At 42.3% G+C, this 21,423-nt stretch overlaps 1 protein-coding gene across 7 annotated transcripts in view; it reads right to left on the bottom strand.

The window, feature by feature from the left end:
* Nucleotides 1-2,325: 2,325 nt before the first annotated feature.
* NEDD4 (NEDD4 E3 ubiquitin protein ligase) overlaps nucleotides 2,326-21,423 on the bottom strand; it is a 166,440-nt gene continuing 147,342 nt past the window's right edge. For all 7 annotated transcript variants that reach the window (XM_006163286.3, XM_006163282.3, XM_027766253.1 and 4 more), the window contains 11 exons: nucleotides 17,873-18,102; nucleotides 16,763-16,884; nucleotides 16,605-16,675; nucleotides 14,347-14,442; nucleotides 13,928-14,001; nucleotides 13,629-13,689; nucleotides 10,338-10,397; nucleotides 10,148-10,255; nucleotides 8,371-8,467; nucleotides 3,453-3,525; nucleotides 2,326-2,921 (listed from right to left, as the gene is read on the bottom strand). In XM_006163286.3, coding sequence (XP_006163348.1) covers nucleotides 2,819-2,921; nucleotides 3,453-3,525; nucleotides 8,371-8,467; nucleotides 10,148-10,255; nucleotides 10,338-10,397; nucleotides 13,629-13,689; nucleotides 13,928-14,001; nucleotides 14,347-14,442; nucleotides 16,605-16,675; nucleotides 16,763-16,884; nucleotides 17,873-18,102 — 1,095 coding nt within the window. In that variant the 3' untranslated portion in view covers nucleotides 2,326-2,818. The remainder of the gene's footprint in view (nucleotides 2,922-3,452; nucleotides 3,526-8,370; nucleotides 8,468-10,147; nucleotides 10,256-10,337; nucleotides 10,398-13,628; nucleotides 13,690-13,927; nucleotides 14,002-14,346; nucleotides 14,443-16,604; nucleotides 16,676-16,762; nucleotides 16,885-17,872; nucleotides 18,103-21,423) is intronic.

Below are 21,423 nucleotides of genomic sequence, written 5' to 3'. Positions count from 1 at the left end.
CAGCAGGAAAATGCATTTTGGATACTTCCGTGTCTGGGATGAGGGGTTGTGTCACTCAATACGACATCCAGACCATCAGCCCACACCTGGAAGATGAGGGGGATGCGGGTCAGCAGCTGGGGGCTGGCGGGAGTGAGTCTGGGCTCATCAACATCATGTTGTCTCTGAGTCATAGGATCATCCAAATGAATCTCAGATAAAAATAAAATGTTGTATTTTCTCAAGATTTGACATCTGCTATGATATTTCACAGAAGCACAATCACGTGCTTAGACCCTGTTTTCACAAAAATAGTTTTCACATTCAGTGAAGACATTTGAAGACATTTCCAAAATGCATTGGCCCGTTCATATTACTTTTCAGATGCGATGAAAACGGATTCTGACACTAAGGTCCATATGTAGATACACATACGTACACATACATTGGTACATACTCCATCAGATACGTGCCTACCTCCTTGTCTGTGAGAAGTCATTTTAAACAAAGGGATTCTTCTCTGGGAGCACCCTGTGCACCCCTGATCGGCTTGTACTTTGACAAGACATGTTAGGAATTCTCCTCTCTCTGGAACTTACTACAATCTTACATGTAGTAAGGGCAGGTGTGATTATCTTAATTTGGCAGATGAGAGGAGCCCAGAGAGGTTAAGTAGGTTAAGTAAGTTTGTCACACAGTTGGTAAGTGACAAAACCAGGACTACACCTGGGGATTACGGTTGAATGCTGACGGACATAGGTGAAGAGGAGATGCAGGATCTGTGGGTTACTTTCACCACCCGAGCTGATGATGTGGCATGTGGAAAGTGGTTTTACTACGGTCACACCTGAGAGCCCTACTAGGTGCTGATGCGCATCAGGTAAAAGCCCAACAGACTTAAGCCAACAGCTAGAAGTACTTTGTACAATGGTCAGAGAGTACACATATATATTTAAAAAAACTCGTAACATATATTTACAATTATCCCTAAATCACCAAGAAAACATGAGAAATCGTTTTAGTTTTGTGTAAGAGCATTTTCTATCTACTCATCCCGATGGAGTATGAACTAGATAAATGCAGTCTGGGTGTGCTTTATCTTTGCAGGCACGCGGGACCCTGGCGCATGTTCCCTTTCGTCTTAGACTGCTCGTCCCTAGTTTTGGTTGCTAATAAAGTCACTCACGCATTTGTAAGTTCCTTGAAGACGAGCACTGAGCTGTCTTTCTCTGAGCTGACAGCTCTTACTCTAGGCCCTGGCACAGAGCAGGCCTTCAGTAAATGTTTGCCCTTTATGTACTTCGATTGGGTTAAAGGAAGAGTCTGCCTAAAGAGTTTTGGGTTTTAATAAAACATCATCATATTCATACTAAACAAAAATATTTTTAAAAAGCATAAGAAATGTGATAACAAATTTAATACAAATAATGCATTATAATTATTCTTTGGTTATTTGAAACAAACTATTTGGCTTTTGTGTTTTCTCACAAGAGATACTAAAAATGTAAAAAATGCAACTGCAGAAATTAGCTTACTCTGTAAACATAATAAACCATGTAAACATATATTTACTACATAATTGTGCAAGTATAAAGAATGACTAGTAAAGGCAAATACATCTCACTTAGTTCTTCAGGGCATATTTAGAAATACTGCCCTGTGGAACTTTAGTTGAACATTTGAAGGAATTCTTCTAACTACATGAAAGTATGAAAAAATGGTGACTATACCAATTCACATAAGGGTATATAGGGAAGAGAAAGCCTTTAATACTGTCCACCCACTGCAAATAGGAATTTGCTTCACAAGTCTTATGAACCACCTTGTTTAGTAAAACTGCTTTTAGCAAAAGCCAAACACTTTCAAAGAGAAGTCGACACTTTTTTGCAAGTGATTCAGTTGACTAAAAGTATGAGGGGGGCCAGCAGGTGGTGTGGAGGTTAAGGCAGCTGGATCCCACATAACTAACTTTGGTTTGAGTCCCAGACCCAGTGGCTTGAAAATCACACTGGGTACATGTGCATGCATGCCCATTATCCTGAGAAAAGCATGAAGGGGAAGGAACTGTGTGGCCATAACCCCTGGAGGGTGATTTTTCACTTTCCCTCTCTGTCTGTCTCTGGTGAATACATGCATCCTAGAGAAAAAAAAAAAAAATTGGTGGGGGAACTTCAAAAAGTTCAAAAAACAAAAATAAAGTATGTGCTCATTTTGGTGCCAAAAAACCCCTATGCGTGGTTATTTTTCTTAATCTACATTTTCTGTGAACTTTTTGAAGATCCCTTCTATAGGTAACACATCTTCCAAGGCTTTTTTTTTTTTTTTTCTTTTTAACTGTGGGCCGTAAGGTGCATTAGGCAAGTCTACAAAATAATAAATAGCTGCAAATATCACTAAAGATCGCAGTTAACTCAACATTACGGTATTTCCCCCCCCCAAATTTCAGTTTTCCTTCTCAAAAAGCATCAAACTTTTCACACATGACACTTATCACAAATATTTCACAGTTATAATTTCAGTAGTTTAAGAAAGATCTGCCTGGCGAATACGATAAAAGAGGTAAGTGTGAAGGACAGAGCTCGCTATTTCAGGCACAGTCCTGCATCCTACGGTGTGAACTCTAAAGACAGAATGAACTGTGTCAAGGCACATGCCATTTAAAAGTGACCGAAAGAATGGTAGGTTGCCATCCTACGTCTCTTCTAGTACTTTTAGAGGATTGTATCCAATATCTGGGAGGAGTCAGTGGCCAGGTTTTAGTAGTTCCCTGGACAATCTGAAGTCAAGATTTTGCTTGTTAGATGGTGGCAGTAAGACAACGAAGGCTGGGACTTGGGATTTAATCAACGCCATCAAAGCCCTGAGTGTTTTCAATTGCCATCTGAAGTTTATCCCATAATTCTTCAAATGATTCATAGGGTGGCAAGTCCAAGCGATTAAAGCTGCAAGAACAGAGAAGAACTGGTTAGAAAAGACAGTGCCCAAGTGAGTACCACCGTGGGTAACATGGCAGTGTTGCTTCTGGTGGCAACTATGGGCCAGTCACATTAAGGGGCGTGCTCTCAGCAGAGGTAGAAGACACAGGGCTGAATTCAAGGCAGGGGCTCTCCCTATGACCTTTGGCCAAGTCCCCCTACCTGAACCCTAATCTCCAAATGTCTGGGCTCCTCTGCCATCTTTAACTCCAGAAGGGAATGTTCTAGTGTCTTTGGGGATGGCCCATCACTCATGAGATGGAGGCAACATTTGGGCCACAGTTCAGGTGAGTCTTTCTGATCTTGGGCTACCTGGACTGTGAGCCCAGGCCGACCTGGGAGTGAAAGACCCATTCCTGGGGTAGCGTTACTGACTCCTCATCATTCGTACCTGTCACAGACTCTGCAGAGAGGGGGCTGCACCTCCGGGACCTACACTAACAGGGAGAGAGAATCTATTCTCTGAGGATTGGCTAGGAAGTCTTAGCAACTGCTTACCAGGTGTGAGCTCTTGGCAGCTTTTCAGGGGTACCCCACTGTTCAACTGTAAATGACTGGGGTCCGTTGGAGCCTATAAAAAAAAAGAATTTCTTTAGTTTCATTTACTCTATATGAACATTTCAAAACCCAATTTTTCCTTTTTTTTCTTTTCTCCTTTTTAAAAAATTTTGTGTTTTGTGGAACCAGCAGTTACCATAATGGCTACGTTGCTGGACTCCCATGTAGTTGACTGCGGTTCACGTCCCAGACCCAGTGGCTTAAAACTCATGCCAGGTACGTGCACGTGCATGTCCAAGTTCCTGAGAGGAGAATGGAGGAGAAGGGATTGCGGTGTGGCCATCCCCCCTGGAGGATGATTTCTTGCTGTCTATATCTCTGTCTCTCTGTCTGTCTGGCAAGCGCACGCGCCCTATAACAAAAACCTCTCTAAAATAAAAAAGAATAAAAATTTTGTGTTTTGAGTTTTGCTATAGGGTACATGCACTCACTGGAGACAGAGACAAAGACAGAGGGGAAGTGAGCAATCACCTGCTAGGGGATGGCCACACAGCAGTCCCTTCTCCATTCTCCTCCAGGGAGTTTGGGCATATGAGCACAAGCACCTGGCGTGTTCCCCAAGCGGCTGTGTCTTGGATTTGAACCGTGCAGTCAGCCATGTGGGATCTAGCTGCCTTAACCAGCTACTGACAGGCACCCAAGCCCATCATTTTTTTCTAATTTAGAATTTACACATACAAAGAACTAATCTGGTTCCTTTAGGCTCAAAAAAAAAAAAATAAGGCAGTCCTGTCTCGATGTATTTGTCCACTGTCCAGCCATCACCAGGGCATTCATGACCACTGTAGACTCTGCCCACAGCCCACCTGACACTGCTTTCGCAGTTCCCTAGCCCAGCACACAACGACATTTTCATACACAATTGCCTACATAGGTACACGGAGAAAACGAGCACTTTCTCCCTACTGAAAATAGCTTCAATTTTTTCTGATGGTATAAATACTCTCTGGCCAGCTCCATAGCTGTGCATTGGTAGCCAGATCCCACATGGCCGACCACATTTCAAATCCGGCTCCAGCAGCTTGAAAGACACATTGCGTACATGAGTATGCATGCCCCGAATCCTGAAGGGCAGGAGAAATGGAGGAAAAAGGACTGGGGAGGGGGGGTGCTTTCTCTTGTTCTCTCTGCCTGGTGAGCACACATGTCCTCTGGCAATGAAAAAAAAACTCACTATAAAAAAATTAAAACCATAGAGAAAAATATGATGAATGTAAAAGTCACCTCGAATCCACCATTAACTCTGGGTAAACATCTGTCATGAATCTGTCTGTGCATGACCATATATAGAGAGGAAATGTTATGTGTGTGTGATCATTATACAGTCTACATTCTTATTATCGACATTTTTAGAAACTTTCTCTCTTTTTCCCCCTCACAGTTTTCACTTGGCTCTTCCTTCTCTAACCCTCGACATCCCCTAACCACGAGGTAATCAATGTTGACAAGATGGTCTGTAACTTTTCATACTTTCCTTCATGACTTCTTAAAATCATGTCCATATGTGTGTGTATATAACTGCCAGAAGTAGCACTAAAATATTTAATATCCTCAATCTGAAAGCTTTCTCAAAAGCTTAACATTTCATACATCACCCATCAATTACGTTCAGTTAAAATTTCAGTACTTTTGTCACTGTTTTCCCTAACACAGTGCTATGACTTGAATGTTCCCCATGCCACGTGTTGAGATTTGGCTATGACAGGATTAAGAGGGTGAAAACTTAATCCAGCTATGGTGTTGAAAGTGGAGCCTTCAGAAGGAGAATGGGGCTAAGGACCTTAGGACAGACTCCCATCATGATGGACTCCTGGTGGGTTTTACAAGGAGAGGAACGAGACCAGAACAGAGACGCATGGACAGGTGCACATGCTCCAGCCCGCCACCATGCTGTCATCAGCCAAAAACCCTTGCCAGATGCTGCCCCTGGACTTTGAACCTCGAGTCATAAGCTAAATAAACCTCTATTTCTATAAATTACCCTGGGCAAGTATCTCCTATTATTAGCAACAGAAAGGACTAGAACACGCAGGCTTTTCAGCTTAGCCTGGACAAAGTGACTCCCACAAAAAAAAGGTGGCAAGAATAAGAAGGGCCGTTCTGCCATCAACGAGGCGGTGACTGGAATGCACCAACATTCGCAAGCGTATCCACGGCATGGGCTTCAAGACATGTGCTCCCAGGCACTCAGAGAGATCCAGAAATTTGTCACGAAGGAGTTGGCGACTACAGATGTGCACACTGATATCAGGCTCAACACAGCTGTCTGGGCCGAAGGAATATGGAATGTCCTGTGTTGTATCTGTACGCAGTTGTCCAGAAAACGCAGAGGATGAAGATTCACCCAACGAGCTCTACACTCTGGCGACCTATGTACCTGTTACCTTTTTCAAAAAACAAATCTACAGAGAGTCAATGTGAATGAGAACTAACTGCTGATTTTCAAATACAGCCATAAAACTGTAAAAAAAACCCTCCCCCAAAACCAAAAAAAACCCCCCAGAACACACAGAATCATATGTTTCTCTACCTCTTGACTCCTTCACCTAAGCCACCCGTTGAGAAAACTTCCTCTAAGTCAACTGATAGAAACGTAACATACATTTTATTGGCTATATAATATTATATTATAATATATGTGCTTCTTTCTAGGCATGCATAAGAATTTTAATTTATATTCTAACACAAACAACTCTGGCTCTGTGTGTAAGAGAATTTCTCCAAATTTGAAACAATTCATGGAATCACCGAATGGCGGTAGCCTAAAAGAGGGAAGTGGAACTAGAGGTAGAAAGAGGATGTTTGTCTGTCTTGCCTTAATTTTCTCTACTAACTGGCTAAAGTAGGGAAGAGAAAGGAAGGGGAGTCAGGCAAAGCACTAAAAAAGACAAAGGCTAAGAAATCCAACTAACAAGGCTGGCAGGTGGTGTGGAGGTTAAGGTGGCTGGATCTCATATGGCTGACTGAGTGGTTTGAGTCTTGGGTCCTGTGGCTTGGTAGCGTGATGGTAAAGGGAGCTGGATTCCACATGGCTGACCACGGTTTGAGTCCCGGACCTGGTGGCTTATTTTCTCACTTTTTCTCTCTCACACTGTCCCTCTCTGGTCAAATTTAAAATAAATAAATAAACAAATAAATAAATAAAGTTAACTAAGATAATTTCAAAGTGAATGCAAACAAACAAACAAACAAACAAATCCAATTAGCAAGGAGTGAACAGATTGGTTAATGGCAAAACTAACCACTCTGAGAGGAGACTCTAGGTAGAGAAAAGGCAGTGGCTTGCAGGTTCTGCAAACACATGCAAATGAAGCTTAACAAGAAGACCAGGTCAGGTCGGTCAAGAAGATAGAAAGGTGCAGCAACCCCCTCAGATAGCAAAAATTTCTATGCGTGGAAAATTCAGCTTAGCAGTTAGGCGGCAGTCCCTAACTTCTAACTCCCAGACAAATTCTCATCTTATCTGCTGTTCTGAGTAGGGTGCCAACTTCAGGTACACCTTTTCGAAAAGGTTTGTGGCTGGTCTCTACAAAAAGCAAGTAAATGTCATTCCAATAACAGGATCTAAGCACGAGCAACGTGAGAACAGTGCTGTGGTAGACATCGGAGCAGCACTTTTTTTGCAAGACACATCTCCAGTGTAAATCATCAGAAAGTAATATGATAGGCCATCCAGAATTTCACTTCGAAGAGACTGCATTAACTATTCTGAACATCAAGAGATACGTGCAGCCTTATCAAATTTGCCTTTTCCTATAACAGCTGAGGAACAGTGGCCTAAGGGATCTCCACCCTCAAATTCTCAGAAGTTGGTTAAAGTGGCTGGATTCCCACATGGCCTCTATCAGTCCCCCACAGCCCATGCCTGGGTGATTTGAAACTCACGCTGGGTGCATAGACATGTGTGCCCAAAATCCCAAGAGGAGAAAGGAGAAGGGATTGTGGCCTGGCCATCCTCCCAGGGGGTGATTTTTCATTTTCCCTTTTTTTTATATCTCTGTCTGGTGAGTCCATGTGCCCCATGGCAAAAACTTTTTTAAAAAATCCTCCCCCTCAAAAAAAGAAAAAAAAATTCCTTTCTCCTCCATTCTCCTCTCAGGATTTTGGGGCAGGCCCCGCATGAGTTTTAAGCCACTGGATCTGGGACTTGAAGGGCAGTCGACTAAGTGGGAGTCCAGCGACGTAACCAGTACACCAACTCCTGGTCCTTCATTATTTCTTTTATTAAGGTACTATCAGTGTAAATGATAGAAAGCTTGAAGACTAAGCAGCCGACTGGCGGGCCGGCCCAGTGGCCTGGTAGTTATGAAGCCAGATCACACATGGCCTTCCATACAGTTCAAATCTCAATCCCAGCGGCTTGAAGACGTGCCAGGCATGTGTACATGTATGACCGAAATCCTGACAGGATGGAGAAGTGGGGGAGAAAAGGCTGCAGAATGACCACCCACCACTGACGGGAGCTTTCTCCCTTGCCTCTCCCTCAGCAAGCAAACATGCCCTCTAGTGAATTAGGTAAATAAATAACTAAAAAGACTACTGGCCTCACTCCAGTTTTAAATGAACTATGGAGGTACTGGCAGTTAGTGTAATGATTATGTCGTTGGACTCCCATGTAGCCAACTGCAGTTTGAGTCCTGGACCCGGCGGCTTAACCTCATGCCGGACACATATACATATGTGCCCAAGATCCCGAGAGGAGAATTGAGGAGAAGGGATTGCAGTGTGGCCATCCCCCCTGGGAGGTGATTTCTTGCTTTCTGTCTCTCTGCTTCTCTCTGTCTTTCTGGCGAGTGCACGTGCCCTATAGCAAAAACCTCTCCAAAAAAGAACAAAAAGAACTATGGAAAATTCTTACCATATAGTTCAGCAAATCCATTCATGGGCACGCGAGATGTGCCAGTGACAAACTGAAGCAATCTTATCCTTTTTTCTGAATCCATCATTAAAACAGCCTGAAGAAGACACAAATATCATTTAGGGAACAGCACTGGAAGAAAAGGTTAAAAAAAAATTCTGAGAAATTTGCTATTAGGATTTCATTAGAGCATGCATAATCATTTACTAAATTTGCATGTTTCTTCTTGTTGTAAGTGTACTTATGTGGTTTTTATAAAGTCTGTGAAAACTATTGGGCCATCGGAAAAGTCATGACACATTCTGCATGGAAAGATACATCATAACTTTTCCCATGACCTATTATTTTTCCAAGGCTATATGGTAACTCTTTAGAATGAGATTAAAGCCTAACAAAAGAACAAAATTTTCAGAAATTTTGTGAATCAATAAAATGTGGGGGGGAAAAATGAATGAAAAACTGTGGACCCCTGAGATAGTGTGGGAGGAGGGTGGGAAATGGCAGAGGGTGAGAAATAGGGGGTTAAAAAAGTAAGAAATTAAAAAAAAATTGTATTTAGGGACCAGCAGATGGCCTAATGGCTACATTGCTGGACTCCCAAGTAGCTGACCACGGGTTTGAGTACCAGTCTCAGCAGCTTAAACTCATGCCCAGTGTGTGTGTGTGCATGCCCAAAATTCCTAGAGGAGAATGGAGAAGGGACTGTGGCATGACCATTCCCCCTGGGGACAGATTTCTTCCTTTCTGTCTCTCTGGTAAGCACCCATGCCCTATAGCAAAAAATCTCTTTAAAAAAATTTCATTTTTTTTTTTAAATAAGAAAATTTAAAGGAGCCATGCAGGGGTCCCAAGCATATACTGTGGGTTATTTCAAGTTCTGCTGAGAGCCCCTACTTTAGGAAACACTAAGTGCTCACCTCAGCTATTATTACCATTTACTTCACGCTAAGTATTTTACCTATCTTTACGAGATTTTTTGCTATAGGGCATGCGTGGCCCCCAGAGAGACAATGAGACAAAAAGTAAAAATCATCCTTAAGGGGGATGGCTACACTGCAATCCCTTCTCCTCCAATCTCCTCTCGGGATTTCAGGCATGCACGCACACGTGCCTGTGTGAGTTTTAAGCCACTGGGTCTGGGACTCGAACTGCAGTAGACTACATGGAGTCCATTATACCATCTGCTGGTCCTGCTTTAAATAGGAGGAGACCTTAAAAAATTCACGGAAAAATGAAATTAAAGTATGAGTTTATTTTGGTGCAAAAAATTTCAAAACACATGCATCATTTTTTGATAATACCCACTCCTATGAATCTTTCGAAGGTTCCTATGTATTGAAGTTGGAGCCATATGCAGAAATTTATGTATACAGTACAAAATGAAATTTTCCTCTCTTGTAAGTAATGTATCATTACAGTCACAGAAGCACCGACTTAAGCATGACTGAATCTATCAAAAAGTAATTTATGTGGGACCAGCAGTTAGCATAATGGCTATGTCGCTGAACTCCCATGTAGTCAACTGTGGTTCAAGTCCCAGACCCGGCGACTTGAACTCACGCTGGGCACATGTGTGTGCGTGCCCAAGATCCCAAGAGGAGAATGGAAGAGAAGGGACTGCGGTGTGGCCATCCCCCCTGGGGGGTGATTTCTCACTCTCTATCTCTCTGTCTGTCTCTGTCTGTCTGGTGAGCGCACGCGCCCTATAGCAAAAAGACCTCTCCAAAAAAAAAAATAAATAAAAAAGTAATTTATGAAAATAAAGGCTTGAAATTACCTTCCAAAACCACTGCATGACCTGATGGTTCACACTGTAGCCATTTTTATACTTTGTGTGTTGTTTCCAGTCGTTCACATCCACGTCTCCCAACCCACACATAAGAAGCTACATAACAAGAAACATCAATGTGTAAACAAGGAAGATAACGAGCCCCAAACTGTTTGAACATAAAAATAGTATCTCTCACCTCTAGTTCATTTTCGTCAAAAATTTTGATGAGATCTTGTGGTATGAGTTCAAAAAATCCCTAGCAGAAAGAAATGTATTTTAAAACCTTGTTAGCAGAGTCAATGCACATTCTTTTTAAAAAAAAGACAATTATATTATTTAACTTTATTAATTATTATTATGATTGTTTTTCCAGTTTGATCAGAGAGAGACAAAGAGAGAGAGAGAGAGGGAAAGTGAGAAAGCAAGCCACCAGGTCTGGGACTCAAACCATGGTCAGCCATGTGGGAGTCCAGTGCCTTTAACCACCACGCCACCTGCTGGTCCCAATACACATCCTTCTTTTCTTTTTTTTTTAAATGCCAGAAGGTATACGTGCATACATGTGAGAGAGGAAGCACCCCCAAACTCCAACATGGCTTGGTTATGTTACAATCCTTTTTCCTTCAAGTCTCATCTCATTAAGGAACTGCTCACACGCATACGTGTGTGGCATATTTTGGGCCTGGGACTTAAATTCTGGTCAGCTTGTGGGATCCTGCTTCCTCCGTGCAGTTCTTCATCGCCATGTTACCCGGCTGGCCCTCTACGTACATTCTTTTTTTGGTTTGTTTTGTCATAGGGCATATGTGTGCTTGCCAGAGACAGGAAGGGAAAGTATGAAATCACCCCCTGAAGGGGATGGCCACTCCACAGGTCTTCTCATCCTTTCTCCTCTCGGGATGTGGAGGACACACACACGCACTTGGTGTGATTCTCAAGGTGTCGGGTCTGGGACTTGAACTACGGAGTTGGCTATGTGGGAATCCATGCCTTAAGCACTGTGCCACCTGCTGGCCCCACATCCTTATACTTCTAACTTTTGGGTGCTATTGGAGGAATCCACGTTCATATACATTTCTTTTCTTTGCTTTCTTTTTTGCCAGAACGCACATGTGCTAGTCCAGACATGCAGAGGGGAAGAGGAAGAACACAGCCCCAAAGGGGTATGGTCACCTGAACCCCTTAGTCTCCATTTCTTCATCCTATTAGGATTCTGGGCACACATGTACATGTACCTAGCCTGTTTCTCTTTTCTTTTTTAAAATTATTTTATTTAACTTTATTTATTTAAAGAATTATATGATTTAACTTTATTTATTTATTTAAATTTGGCCAGAGAGGGACATACACACACACACACACACACACACACACACACACACAGAAAAAGCAAGCCCAGGATTCTAATCTAGGTCAGCCATATGGGAGTCCAGAGCCCTTAACCACCATTCCACTGCCAGCCCCCCTAGCCTGTTTTTCAAGTTGCCAGGGCTGAGATTGGAACCACCGTTGGCCATGTGGGACCCAGCTCTCTCAGCCACTAGGGCTTTGGCTGGCCAATATTTCTACCACTAAACTCTCTTAGACTCCTAACTAAGATCTCAACATTAGCAATACAAAGTGTTTGTTCATAGATTTTTCTAGCTCATTTAGTCCTCAAAGTGGTCATTTTAAAATTCCCAGAACTTCTCAAGCCACCTCTTCCTCCATAAAATCCTTTCATTACAGTAGATCATTTCTACTTGACAAAAAAAAAACCAGAGAGGCAATTATGCAGAACAAAACCCCCTCCCATCTGCTGTATCTCCAGTTCCCAACCAGCACCAGCTCCATCATGGCTTCCTGCAAAGGGGAGAGGGCCACCTCCTCTTCCAGGCCAGCCCTCCACGTACGCCTCATGTGCATCCTTGGGGAGGTGGTCTCACTAGACCTCTTCGTATACATACATGTGTGCGTGTTCGTTTATGTGTTAGAGGGTACGTGTACTCACCAGAGAGAGAGGGAGAGGAGAAAGCGCCCTGCGTGGGGTGTGCTCACGCAGCCATCCCTTCTCCTCCACCTCTCCCTCCCTTTGGGGTTTTGGTCATGATGCACGTGTGCCCCATGTGTTTCTCCAGCTGCTAAGTCAGAGACCTGAACCACGCAGTCGGCCATGTGGTATCCAGATGCCTTAACCACAAGGCACAGAGCTGGCTTTCTCCCTTCATGAGCTCAGTTTTTATACATTTAAATGTGTTCAAGCCATATCTACCTTAAAAACGAAATGAAAAAGCAAATAAATGTCTCTTCTCCCTTCATAGCCAAGTTCTCGACAGCATTACACGCTTCCTGAATCTACTCGTTCATCTCCCATCTAACTAACATACTACCAACAGACCTGTAAACCACGACCTCCCTGAAACTGTTCTGGAAAAAGTCAAGGACAGTTGGGGATAGCAAGCGGCGTAGTGGTTGGACCACTGGATTCCCACATGGCCCACCACAATTCGAGTCCTGGCCCAGCAGCCTAAAAATCATGCCAGGTGTGTGTGTGTGTGTGTGTGTGTGTGTGTGTGTGTATGTGCGCGCATGCATGGGCCTCCCCCACTGTCCCAAGAGGTGAATGGAGGAGAAGAGACTGCAGCATGGCCATCCCCCTGGGGGTGATTTTTCACTTTCCTTCTCTCTCTGTTTCTGGTGAGCCCACAAGCCCTTTGGCAAAAACTTAAAAAAAAAAAAAGAAAAAGAAAAAAAAGAACGAGCAGTCTGACAATAACTTACTTATACATCCACCAGTTGGGGAAGTTAAATAACTTATGGATTTATATTATGAATAAGAAGCAGTCATAAAGAAAGGTACATGTCTTGATATGTGAAAGTCCCCAATAAGTATGTGATAAGGAAAGAAGACAGAAGTCACAAAATAACATGTAAGATGGGGTCCTATTTAGGAAAAAGACACAAACGGTACGTTACACTGTCTCCAAGCACTTTATTCCTCTGTTCTTCTAAGGGTACTGAAGGTGATGGCAGTGGGGCTGAGAAAAAGATGTGGAGGCTGTCAATATCTATTGTCTGGATTTTTTTTTTTTTAACATTTTTACTTTTTACTTTTAAGGTGCCAAAGAGAGAGGGAAAGTGAGAAAGCATGGGGATGGCGACGCCACAGTCCCTTCTCCTCCATTCTCCTCGGAGGATTTTGGCCATCACACACAGGCACCTGGTGTGCATCTCAAGCCGCCTGGTCTAGGACGTGAACCCACAGTCAGCAATGCAGGATCCAGCCATCCCAACCACACCACTGGCTTGCCCTAGACTTCTGGAATGACTGATTTTTAACAATGAACATCTACTCATGGAATCTTTTGTTAATATAAAAATATAATTCAGATTGGTTTTACAAAGCAATCCCCATGCTTATTTTTCTCAGATGTGATGAGACTCAAGATTTGAAACTGACGATTTGTACTTTGGAATTACAGAAGAGCCAACAAAAGAAAATAAGTACCTCTTTAAAAGCAGCCATTTGCTTCTGGATTCGGTTTACAAATCGCCATTGGATTACAAGACTAAAAAGAAACAAAATGTTTCATTCTTCTCACATGAACCAAGAAAAACATTTAAGTTATATTTCAGTTGGGGAACAAAAAATAAAGACCCAAGGGGAAAGTTGAACACAAGTAGTAACACTGCATTGTTACATAAAAGAACATTGAGATTCACCCTGTGGAAGACCATGGTAAAGAGTGTTTCTGAAAGAAAATACAAAATAATTTTCAGGAAAATACTTACTAATTAAATACTTACTAAATATATTCCTTTTTGTTCTTATTGGTGACAACTATTTCTGATCCACCATTTTTCAACTCATGTTGATGTGTCTAAAATTAAATGTGACACCTCAATATGTTGTTTTAGTGAGAAAAATAAAAAAGTATACACAGTATATTATACCAGAAGCCTGGGGTTTTTTAATTAAATCTATTCAAAAACTAAAAGCTAAAAAAAAAAACCCTTAAAATATTAGTTTTACTAAAATAAATATGGAATGAGTCAAATGTCAAAAAAAGCACAAATTCTTGCTGAGAGAGAGCTTTTGTTACTGGGAAAAAAATGATAAAAATAGAGCACAGACATGCCTGAGTATGCACTTTAACATCTGAACTTAAGTTAGAACATTCGTTTTGCAATTGAGGTACCATTGAAATTGGTCAAAATTCACAAACCTGTCCAAAAAGCTCTTCATCTATGATGAATCTGAGGTCCAATTCTGTCGGATCATTTTCAAGAATCCATCTTAGTGAATTGTAATATTCGCTATCCTAGGTGGAAAAAAATGGCATATTTAAAATTTGTATAGATAAGGATACACCTGAACCCTGAACTTGCAAAAAAAAAAAAGCCAATATGCCAAAGGTCTGAACAATTGGACAAGAGGGTCAGTTGGAGACGTTTTTGCACACACATATACACATTTTGCAAAAAGATGGGTGATAGGTAAGTGCAAGAGTAAAAAAAAAAAACTCTATCAATCAAAAACAACTTGCTGAAAAGTTTAAAAATCTATCTCTATGCGGAAGCAGTGGAAGTAAAGACTTTTTTTATCATCTAATTAAAGGTTAAATAAAGTCATTTTCAGATAAATCCTAACTTGCCTGGATAACCAGGAGCACCTAAGCACTTTCTCTTATGGCCTGAGGCTTTGTGTGAAATGCCCAAGTAGCTACCAGGAAGTCACTGTTTATACTTGGTCCAAATTAAAGACAAATCTCAAATTAAATCAAGATGCTCAATTAACCAACTCAAATAACTGCACAATTTTATGACTTACAAGGACTTATTCTGTTTGCATGGAAAAAGTATAACAAGAAAGGAATAAAAAGAGTACCTGGGGGCCAGCAGGTGGTGTGGTGGGTAAGGCACTGGATTCCCACATGGCCAACACAGTTCAAGTCCTGAACCCAGGGGCTTAAAAATCACAACAGTTCAAGTCCTGAACCCAGGAGCTTAAAAATCACGCCAGGCACAAGTATGTATGCCCAAGATTCCGAGAGGAGAATGGAGAAGAGACTGCGGTGTGGCCATTACCCCAGGATGGGGAATTTCTCACTCTCCCTCTCCCTGTCTTTCTCCAGCAAGCACATGCGCCCTATGGCAAAACCTAAAACAGAAGTACCTGGTGAGAAGGAGGAGGTCTTGGGATTCGTGCATGAGCCACGCTGTGTGAGAGTACTCGGCAGCACAGTAAGGCTAGAGCTAGGAATTGCATTCTTGGTTTCTGTTTCTTCGCAGCAGTTTAAATTTAAGGCCTTGCCTTTGGACTGACATTTTAAGAAGGTATACCATTCATTATTTAAAAAAAACCCACTTTAAATACTGATGCAAGAGACAAATGATTATTGCATATAGCATGCTGAAGTATTTAGGGGGGAAGTTTACTGATATCTGCAACTTACTTTGACATGCAATGAGACAACTAGGGTGGATTGATGGAGAAGGACGAACAATAGACAGTATATGATAAAGCAAATATATATTTAAAAAAAAGGCCAACTGTGGGTGGCGGATATACAAGTGTTCATAGTAAAATTCTTTCATCTTTATTACATGTTAGAAACATTTTTTTTCTTTTAGAAAGGTTTTTTTTTTTTTTTTTTTTGCTATAGGGCGCATGTGCTCGCCAGACAGACAGAGACAGTGAGACAGAAAGCAAGAAATCACCCCCCGGGGGTATGGTCACACTGCAACCCATTCTCCTCCATTCTCCTCTTGGGATCTTGGGCATGCACGCACATGTGCCTGGCATGAGTTTTAAGCCACCGGGTCCGGGACGTGAACTGTGGTCGACTACATGGGAGGCCAGCGACATAGCCATTACGCTAATTGCTGGTCCCGTGTTAGAAACTTTTCATAGTAAAATGTTGGGGAAATGTTCATTAGTATTTTGAATCATTATAAACATTACTAATTTCTGTATCATAAAAATAAATTCTGGGGGCCAGCAGGTCGCGTGGTGGTTGAGGCACTTGGCTCCCACATGACCGACCACAGTTTGAGCCCAATGCCTGGTGGCTTGCTTTCTCACTTTCTAACTTTCTCTGTCAAATGAAAATAATAATAATAATAGTAATGATAATAATAATAAATACAATTAAATAATTCTTGAAAGAAACAAAAAAACACTTCTGGGCCAACTGGTGGTGTGGTGGTTAAGGCAGCTAGATTCCATATGGTCAACTGCACAGTTCGAGTCCTGGACGTGGCAGCTTGAAAAACATGTATGCACCCAAAATCCCAAGGGGAAAATGGAGAAGAGATTGTGTTGTGGCCATCTCCCTGGGGTGCTTTCTCACTTTCCCTCTCTGTTTGGTGAATATATGTGCCCTTAAAATTAAAACAAACAAAAAACGACCTTGAATTATTCAAAATGTTCAGTTGCCTATTAAATTATACTTTCTCTATATTATTAGTGAAAAAGACATACCACTGATTCCATATCATGAAGCGTTATTGGTTTGTGTAGCATCATCTTATAAAACGGGCGGATGAAAAAACCTTGCAAAAAATCAAATAAATTCAAAATGATTACCAAGTGAAAGGAAAAAACCCCACATTTTAAAAAGTTTTATACTTAATACCGACCATCCAATAGTTTGCCATGGTAAACTGCCATTCCAGCTACTCGACCAATGAACTTGAAGTAAGAGAGGTGATCTTCATTACACAATCCTGAGTTCGGATTGATCTGTAGGGTATAATTATCCCTGTAGAGACAATCACATTCAAATGCTCCTCATGATATTCCACAGGAAAATTTTAATGCGACATCTATGTGTTATTTTCTTCTCCTTAGAGTTGTTTTCCTCCATTATGAGCATGATTGACCACTATATTTAGTGGTTTTAAAAACGGTAAATAATTTTGGGAGACCAGCAGGTGGCGTGGTGATTAAGTCACTGGACTCCCAGGGCTGATCACGATTCAAGTCCAAACCTGGTGGCCTGAAAATCATGCCTGGCATGTGTGCATGGGTGTCTAAAACCCCAAAACAATGGGGGAGAAGGGACTGAGGTATAGCCATTCTCCCAGGGGGGGGGGGGGGAGGAAGGGGTGATTTTCTGCTGTATCTCTCTCTGTCTCTCTGCAGTGAGCACATGTGCCCTAGGGCAAAAACCTGAGGAAAAATAAGTAATTTTTGTCAAAAGGTGGAAGTAGTCCAAATGTCCACTGATGGGTAAATGGATTAAAAAAAATAGTCTACACAAAGAGTGGAATATTATTCACCCTTTAAGAGGAAGACAGTTCTGACACACGCTACTACATGGATGAACCCTGAGGACATCATGATAGGAGAAATATACCAGTCATAAAAGAGGACAATACCATATGACTCCATTTCTGAGATACATGAGTGCTTGAAGTCACAGAGACAGAAAGTGGAAGCGTGGCTGCCAGGGAGGAGGGGGTGAGTGTTTAATGGGTACAGTTGGAAGCGTTATGGACATAGTGTTGGTTGTACGACAACGTGAATACCCTTAATGTCACTGAACTGTACATCTAAAATGGTTACCACGGTAAATTTGATGTTATGTATATTTTATCACAATTAAAAAGTAAGTTCTGAAACATCAGTTAGAATCTCTCTTTTCTGATCTATATCACAACATGCATATTCCTTGTATCATTCAACTGTTTCTTTGAGAATAGGGATTTTTTTTTCCCTTTATATACTGTCGTTGTAAAGGCACTTACGTAGCAGAATATTCGAACAACCCATAATAAGGGTTAAACATTTCCTTCGAGATCAGGAAGAACCATTCTCTGGCGACTCCTCCATAATCTAACCCCTTTTCACCGTCGAACTCAATCCACAGCCGAGCCTTGAGAAAGTCTGCTCTCTTGACTCCCATAATTCTCCGGTAAGAGTCCTCAAGAACAGTTGCACGGCGAAGTTTCATTTCAAATTTGTTTGGAATGTCATTCTGAAAACCCAGAGAAGAAACCGACGGGTTCAATAATTCAACATAATGACAAATTTCTCTCTTGTAGTTACAGCACTCTCTTTCCTCAGTGCCCAGGCTCCCCTTCTCCTTAAATGATGTAATCAGGGAAAAACAGGTAGGTATCCCATCTTCATTTTCCTCTATGGTATGAAAGAATTCACACAATTTCTTTAAGCACTTAGTAGTATAGACTTTCTTTTATTTTTAAGAATTATTTCATAGTATTTATTTGTTACTTTTTAATTTGACCAGAGTGAGACAGAGAAAGAAAGAGAAAGAGGGAAAAGTGAGAAAGCAAGTTGTCAGGTCTGGGACTTGAACCGCAGTCGACCATGTGGGAGTCCAGCATCTTAACCACCATGCCACCTCCCAACACTACAGACTTTGATTTTTCTATCTGAAGAAGTTACTACTGGTGATGATATTGCCCACATGAAAGCATTTCTTGAACAGTCTCTTCCATATTAAGTTCCAGTGAAGACCTAGAGCCTAGCCACTACCTGCTACTTGCTGTTAGCCTGTCCATTGGGATTTTCCTTACCTCCCACCTCGCCTCCTTGGAATCTATCGTGCCTCACTCATTCATAGATATGAACATTTACAGACTGCACCAGGCCTCATGTGCCACATTTTATTTTTTATTTGCCAGAGGATGCGTGCATACACCAGAAAGAGAAAGACAGACAGAGAACGCGCCCTCCCATGGGGCGTAGTCATGTTGCAATCCCTTCTCCTCCATCCTGTCAGGAGCTTGCACACACATGCTCCTGGCATGTTTTTGGAGATACTGGCCAGTATTTGCATGGCACCCATCAGCCATGTGGGATCTGGTATTCCTTAACCAGTAGGCCATGTGGCCAGCCCACTATTCCCATTTTAAATGGGTTAACTCATTTACTCTTTTTTTTTTTTTTTGGAGAGGTTTTCACTATAGGGCGTGTGTGCTCGCCAGACAGACAGAGACAGACAGAGAGACAGAAAGCGAGAAATCACCCCCCAGGGGGGATGATCACGCCGCAATCCCTTTTCCTCCATTCTCCTCTTGGGATCTTGGGCACGCACGCACACGTGCCCAGAGTGAGTTTTAAGCCACCGGGTCCAGGATGTGAACCGCGGTCGACTACGTGGGAGTCCAGCGACATAGCCATTATGCTAACTGCTGGTTCCCAACTCATTTACTCTTTATAACAACATTATGAATAAGTTACTATCCATTTCACAGATGAAGAAACTAAAAAATAAAAAATAGTAAGTTTAAGAAGTCTTAGCTCTTAGGGACCAGCAGTTAGCGTAAATGCTATGTCACTGGACTTCCACATAGTCGACTGCGGTTCGAGTTTCAGATCTGATGGCTTAAACTCACGCCGGGCGCATGTACGTGCGTGCCCAAGATCCCGAGAGAAGAATGGAGGAGAAGGGATTGCGGCGTGGCCATCCCATCCCCTCTGGGGGGTGATTTCTCACTTTCTATCTCTCTGTCTCTATGGCGAGCGCACGCGCCCTATAGCAAAAAAAAAAAAAAAAAGATTAAAAAGAAGTCTTAGCTCTTTGAAGCCAAGCAGGGGCATGGTGGTTGGGGTGCTAAACTCCCACAGTCGACCATGGTTCAAATCCTGGACCTGATGGCTTACTATCTCACGTTCCCTTTCTCTCTCTGTCTTTCTCTCTGTCTCTGGTCAAATTGGAAAATAATAATAAATACAATTTTTAAAAAAGCCTTAGCTTGAGTCTCTGCTCTTACTTAATGAGCTACTTTGTCTCCCTCATCTCTTACTTATCTTTTTTTTATGTGACAAATGTAAACAGCTCCACATTAGGCAGGCCTTACTGTAAGTTCAAAACATACCTGAATATTTTATTCCTAAGTGCTTTGCGTACAACTTTCAAGCGGAAACCATTAAGAGAAAACACACTATCAACATTCTGTCATTTCATGAAAGGAAAGCACTGGGAAAAAATAAACAACTTTAGCTTCAATATACTGGGGGAAAATAGAAAGCCTCACAGAGATATAATACCATAAGTAGTGTATATTAGCAATCTAAGCATGATCTAACCGGTTTTCTCCGCTGGTTATGCAATTTCAAAAACGGTTAAGACTGGAGAAAAGAGGAAAGCAGCTTTAACTGGACACGAGGCTGCTGGTGCAGGTGTGTTACTGGCCCGCTCTGGGCCAGGCCCCAGGCTGGGCAGGTCCTGTGGTGGGACCAAGGACGGTGGGAAAGGGATAAAACCACGGCATAAACTGTGGTCGCTTCCTCACGTTTATCGTTTGGTATAGATGTGAAAAACAAGTGTAACCACTACTAATTCAGAGGCCTAAAAAGTAGGTCAGTTGCTAATAAGAGAGCTATCAGCAGTGCTCTGGGACAGAATAAAATATTAAGCTCTTAATTACAAATGAGGTAATCAAGGAGGCTTGGAGAAGTCGCTGGAGGGAGAGGAGAGGAGGGAAGAGCTGAGGAACGGCAGGCTCAGGAGCAGCACGCTCGGCGAGGGGGTGATAGAGCTAGCAGTTAGAGGACACAGTGGCAGGAGAGGACGGCAGAGCGGACCGGAAAGCAGGGATTCCAGTGAAAGAAGGTAGAAACCAGTCTGGGGCCAGAAGTGGACAAGTGTCCATGGCAGAATATGGAGAGAGCTGGGTTTCAGAAGCTGATGGGGTAGGGAGTGAGTCAAGTATGGACAAAAGCAGAGACAAGAGGTGCCCTGGTCAGAGTCCCCTGCAACAGCCCCTGTGAGAAGAGAAGGTGGCCCTGGCATGGGGAGCTGGAGCTGGAGGGAGAGGGTTACAGGAGAAACTTTAGTATCTGAATTTAATAGCAAACAAGGGCGTGGATTCTGGGATCCGGAATAGTGTTCAAATTCCGGCTCTATTCACTCTATTCCATTCACTAGAATGGAGATTTGGGGCAAGTTACAAGTCTTGTTTTCTTTTGTTTTGTTTAAGGTTTTTGCCATAGGATGTATGCATTTGCAAGAGAGAGAGAGTGAGAAAGAAAATGAGAAATCACCTCCCGGGGGGATGGCCATGTCCCAATTTACTCCATCCTCCTCCTGGGATTTTGGGCACACATACACACACGCACCGAGTGTGAGTTTCAAGGCGATGGGTCTGGACTCAAACTACAGTCAGCTAGGTGGGAGTCCAGTGTCTTAGCCACGATGTCACCTGCTGGCCTACATGCCTTTTCTAAGGTTTCATTTCCTCCCCTATAAAATAGGGATAATATTATCTGTCCTCATGGAGTTATCTCAAGATTTATTGGCATAAGACATTTCAGGTGCTTACATGGTAGG

The sequence above is a fragment of the Tupaia chinensis genome, unplaced genomic scaffold, assembly GCF_000334495.1.
Source record: "Tupaia chinensis unplaced genomic scaffold, TupChi_1.0 Scaffold141943_1, whole genome shotgun sequence".
In the NCBI taxonomy this organism is placed as follows: Eukaryota; Metazoa; Chordata; class Mammalia; order Scandentia; family Tupaiidae; genus Tupaia; species Tupaia belangeri.
This window is presented reverse-complemented; position numbering and strand designations above follow the sequence as displayed.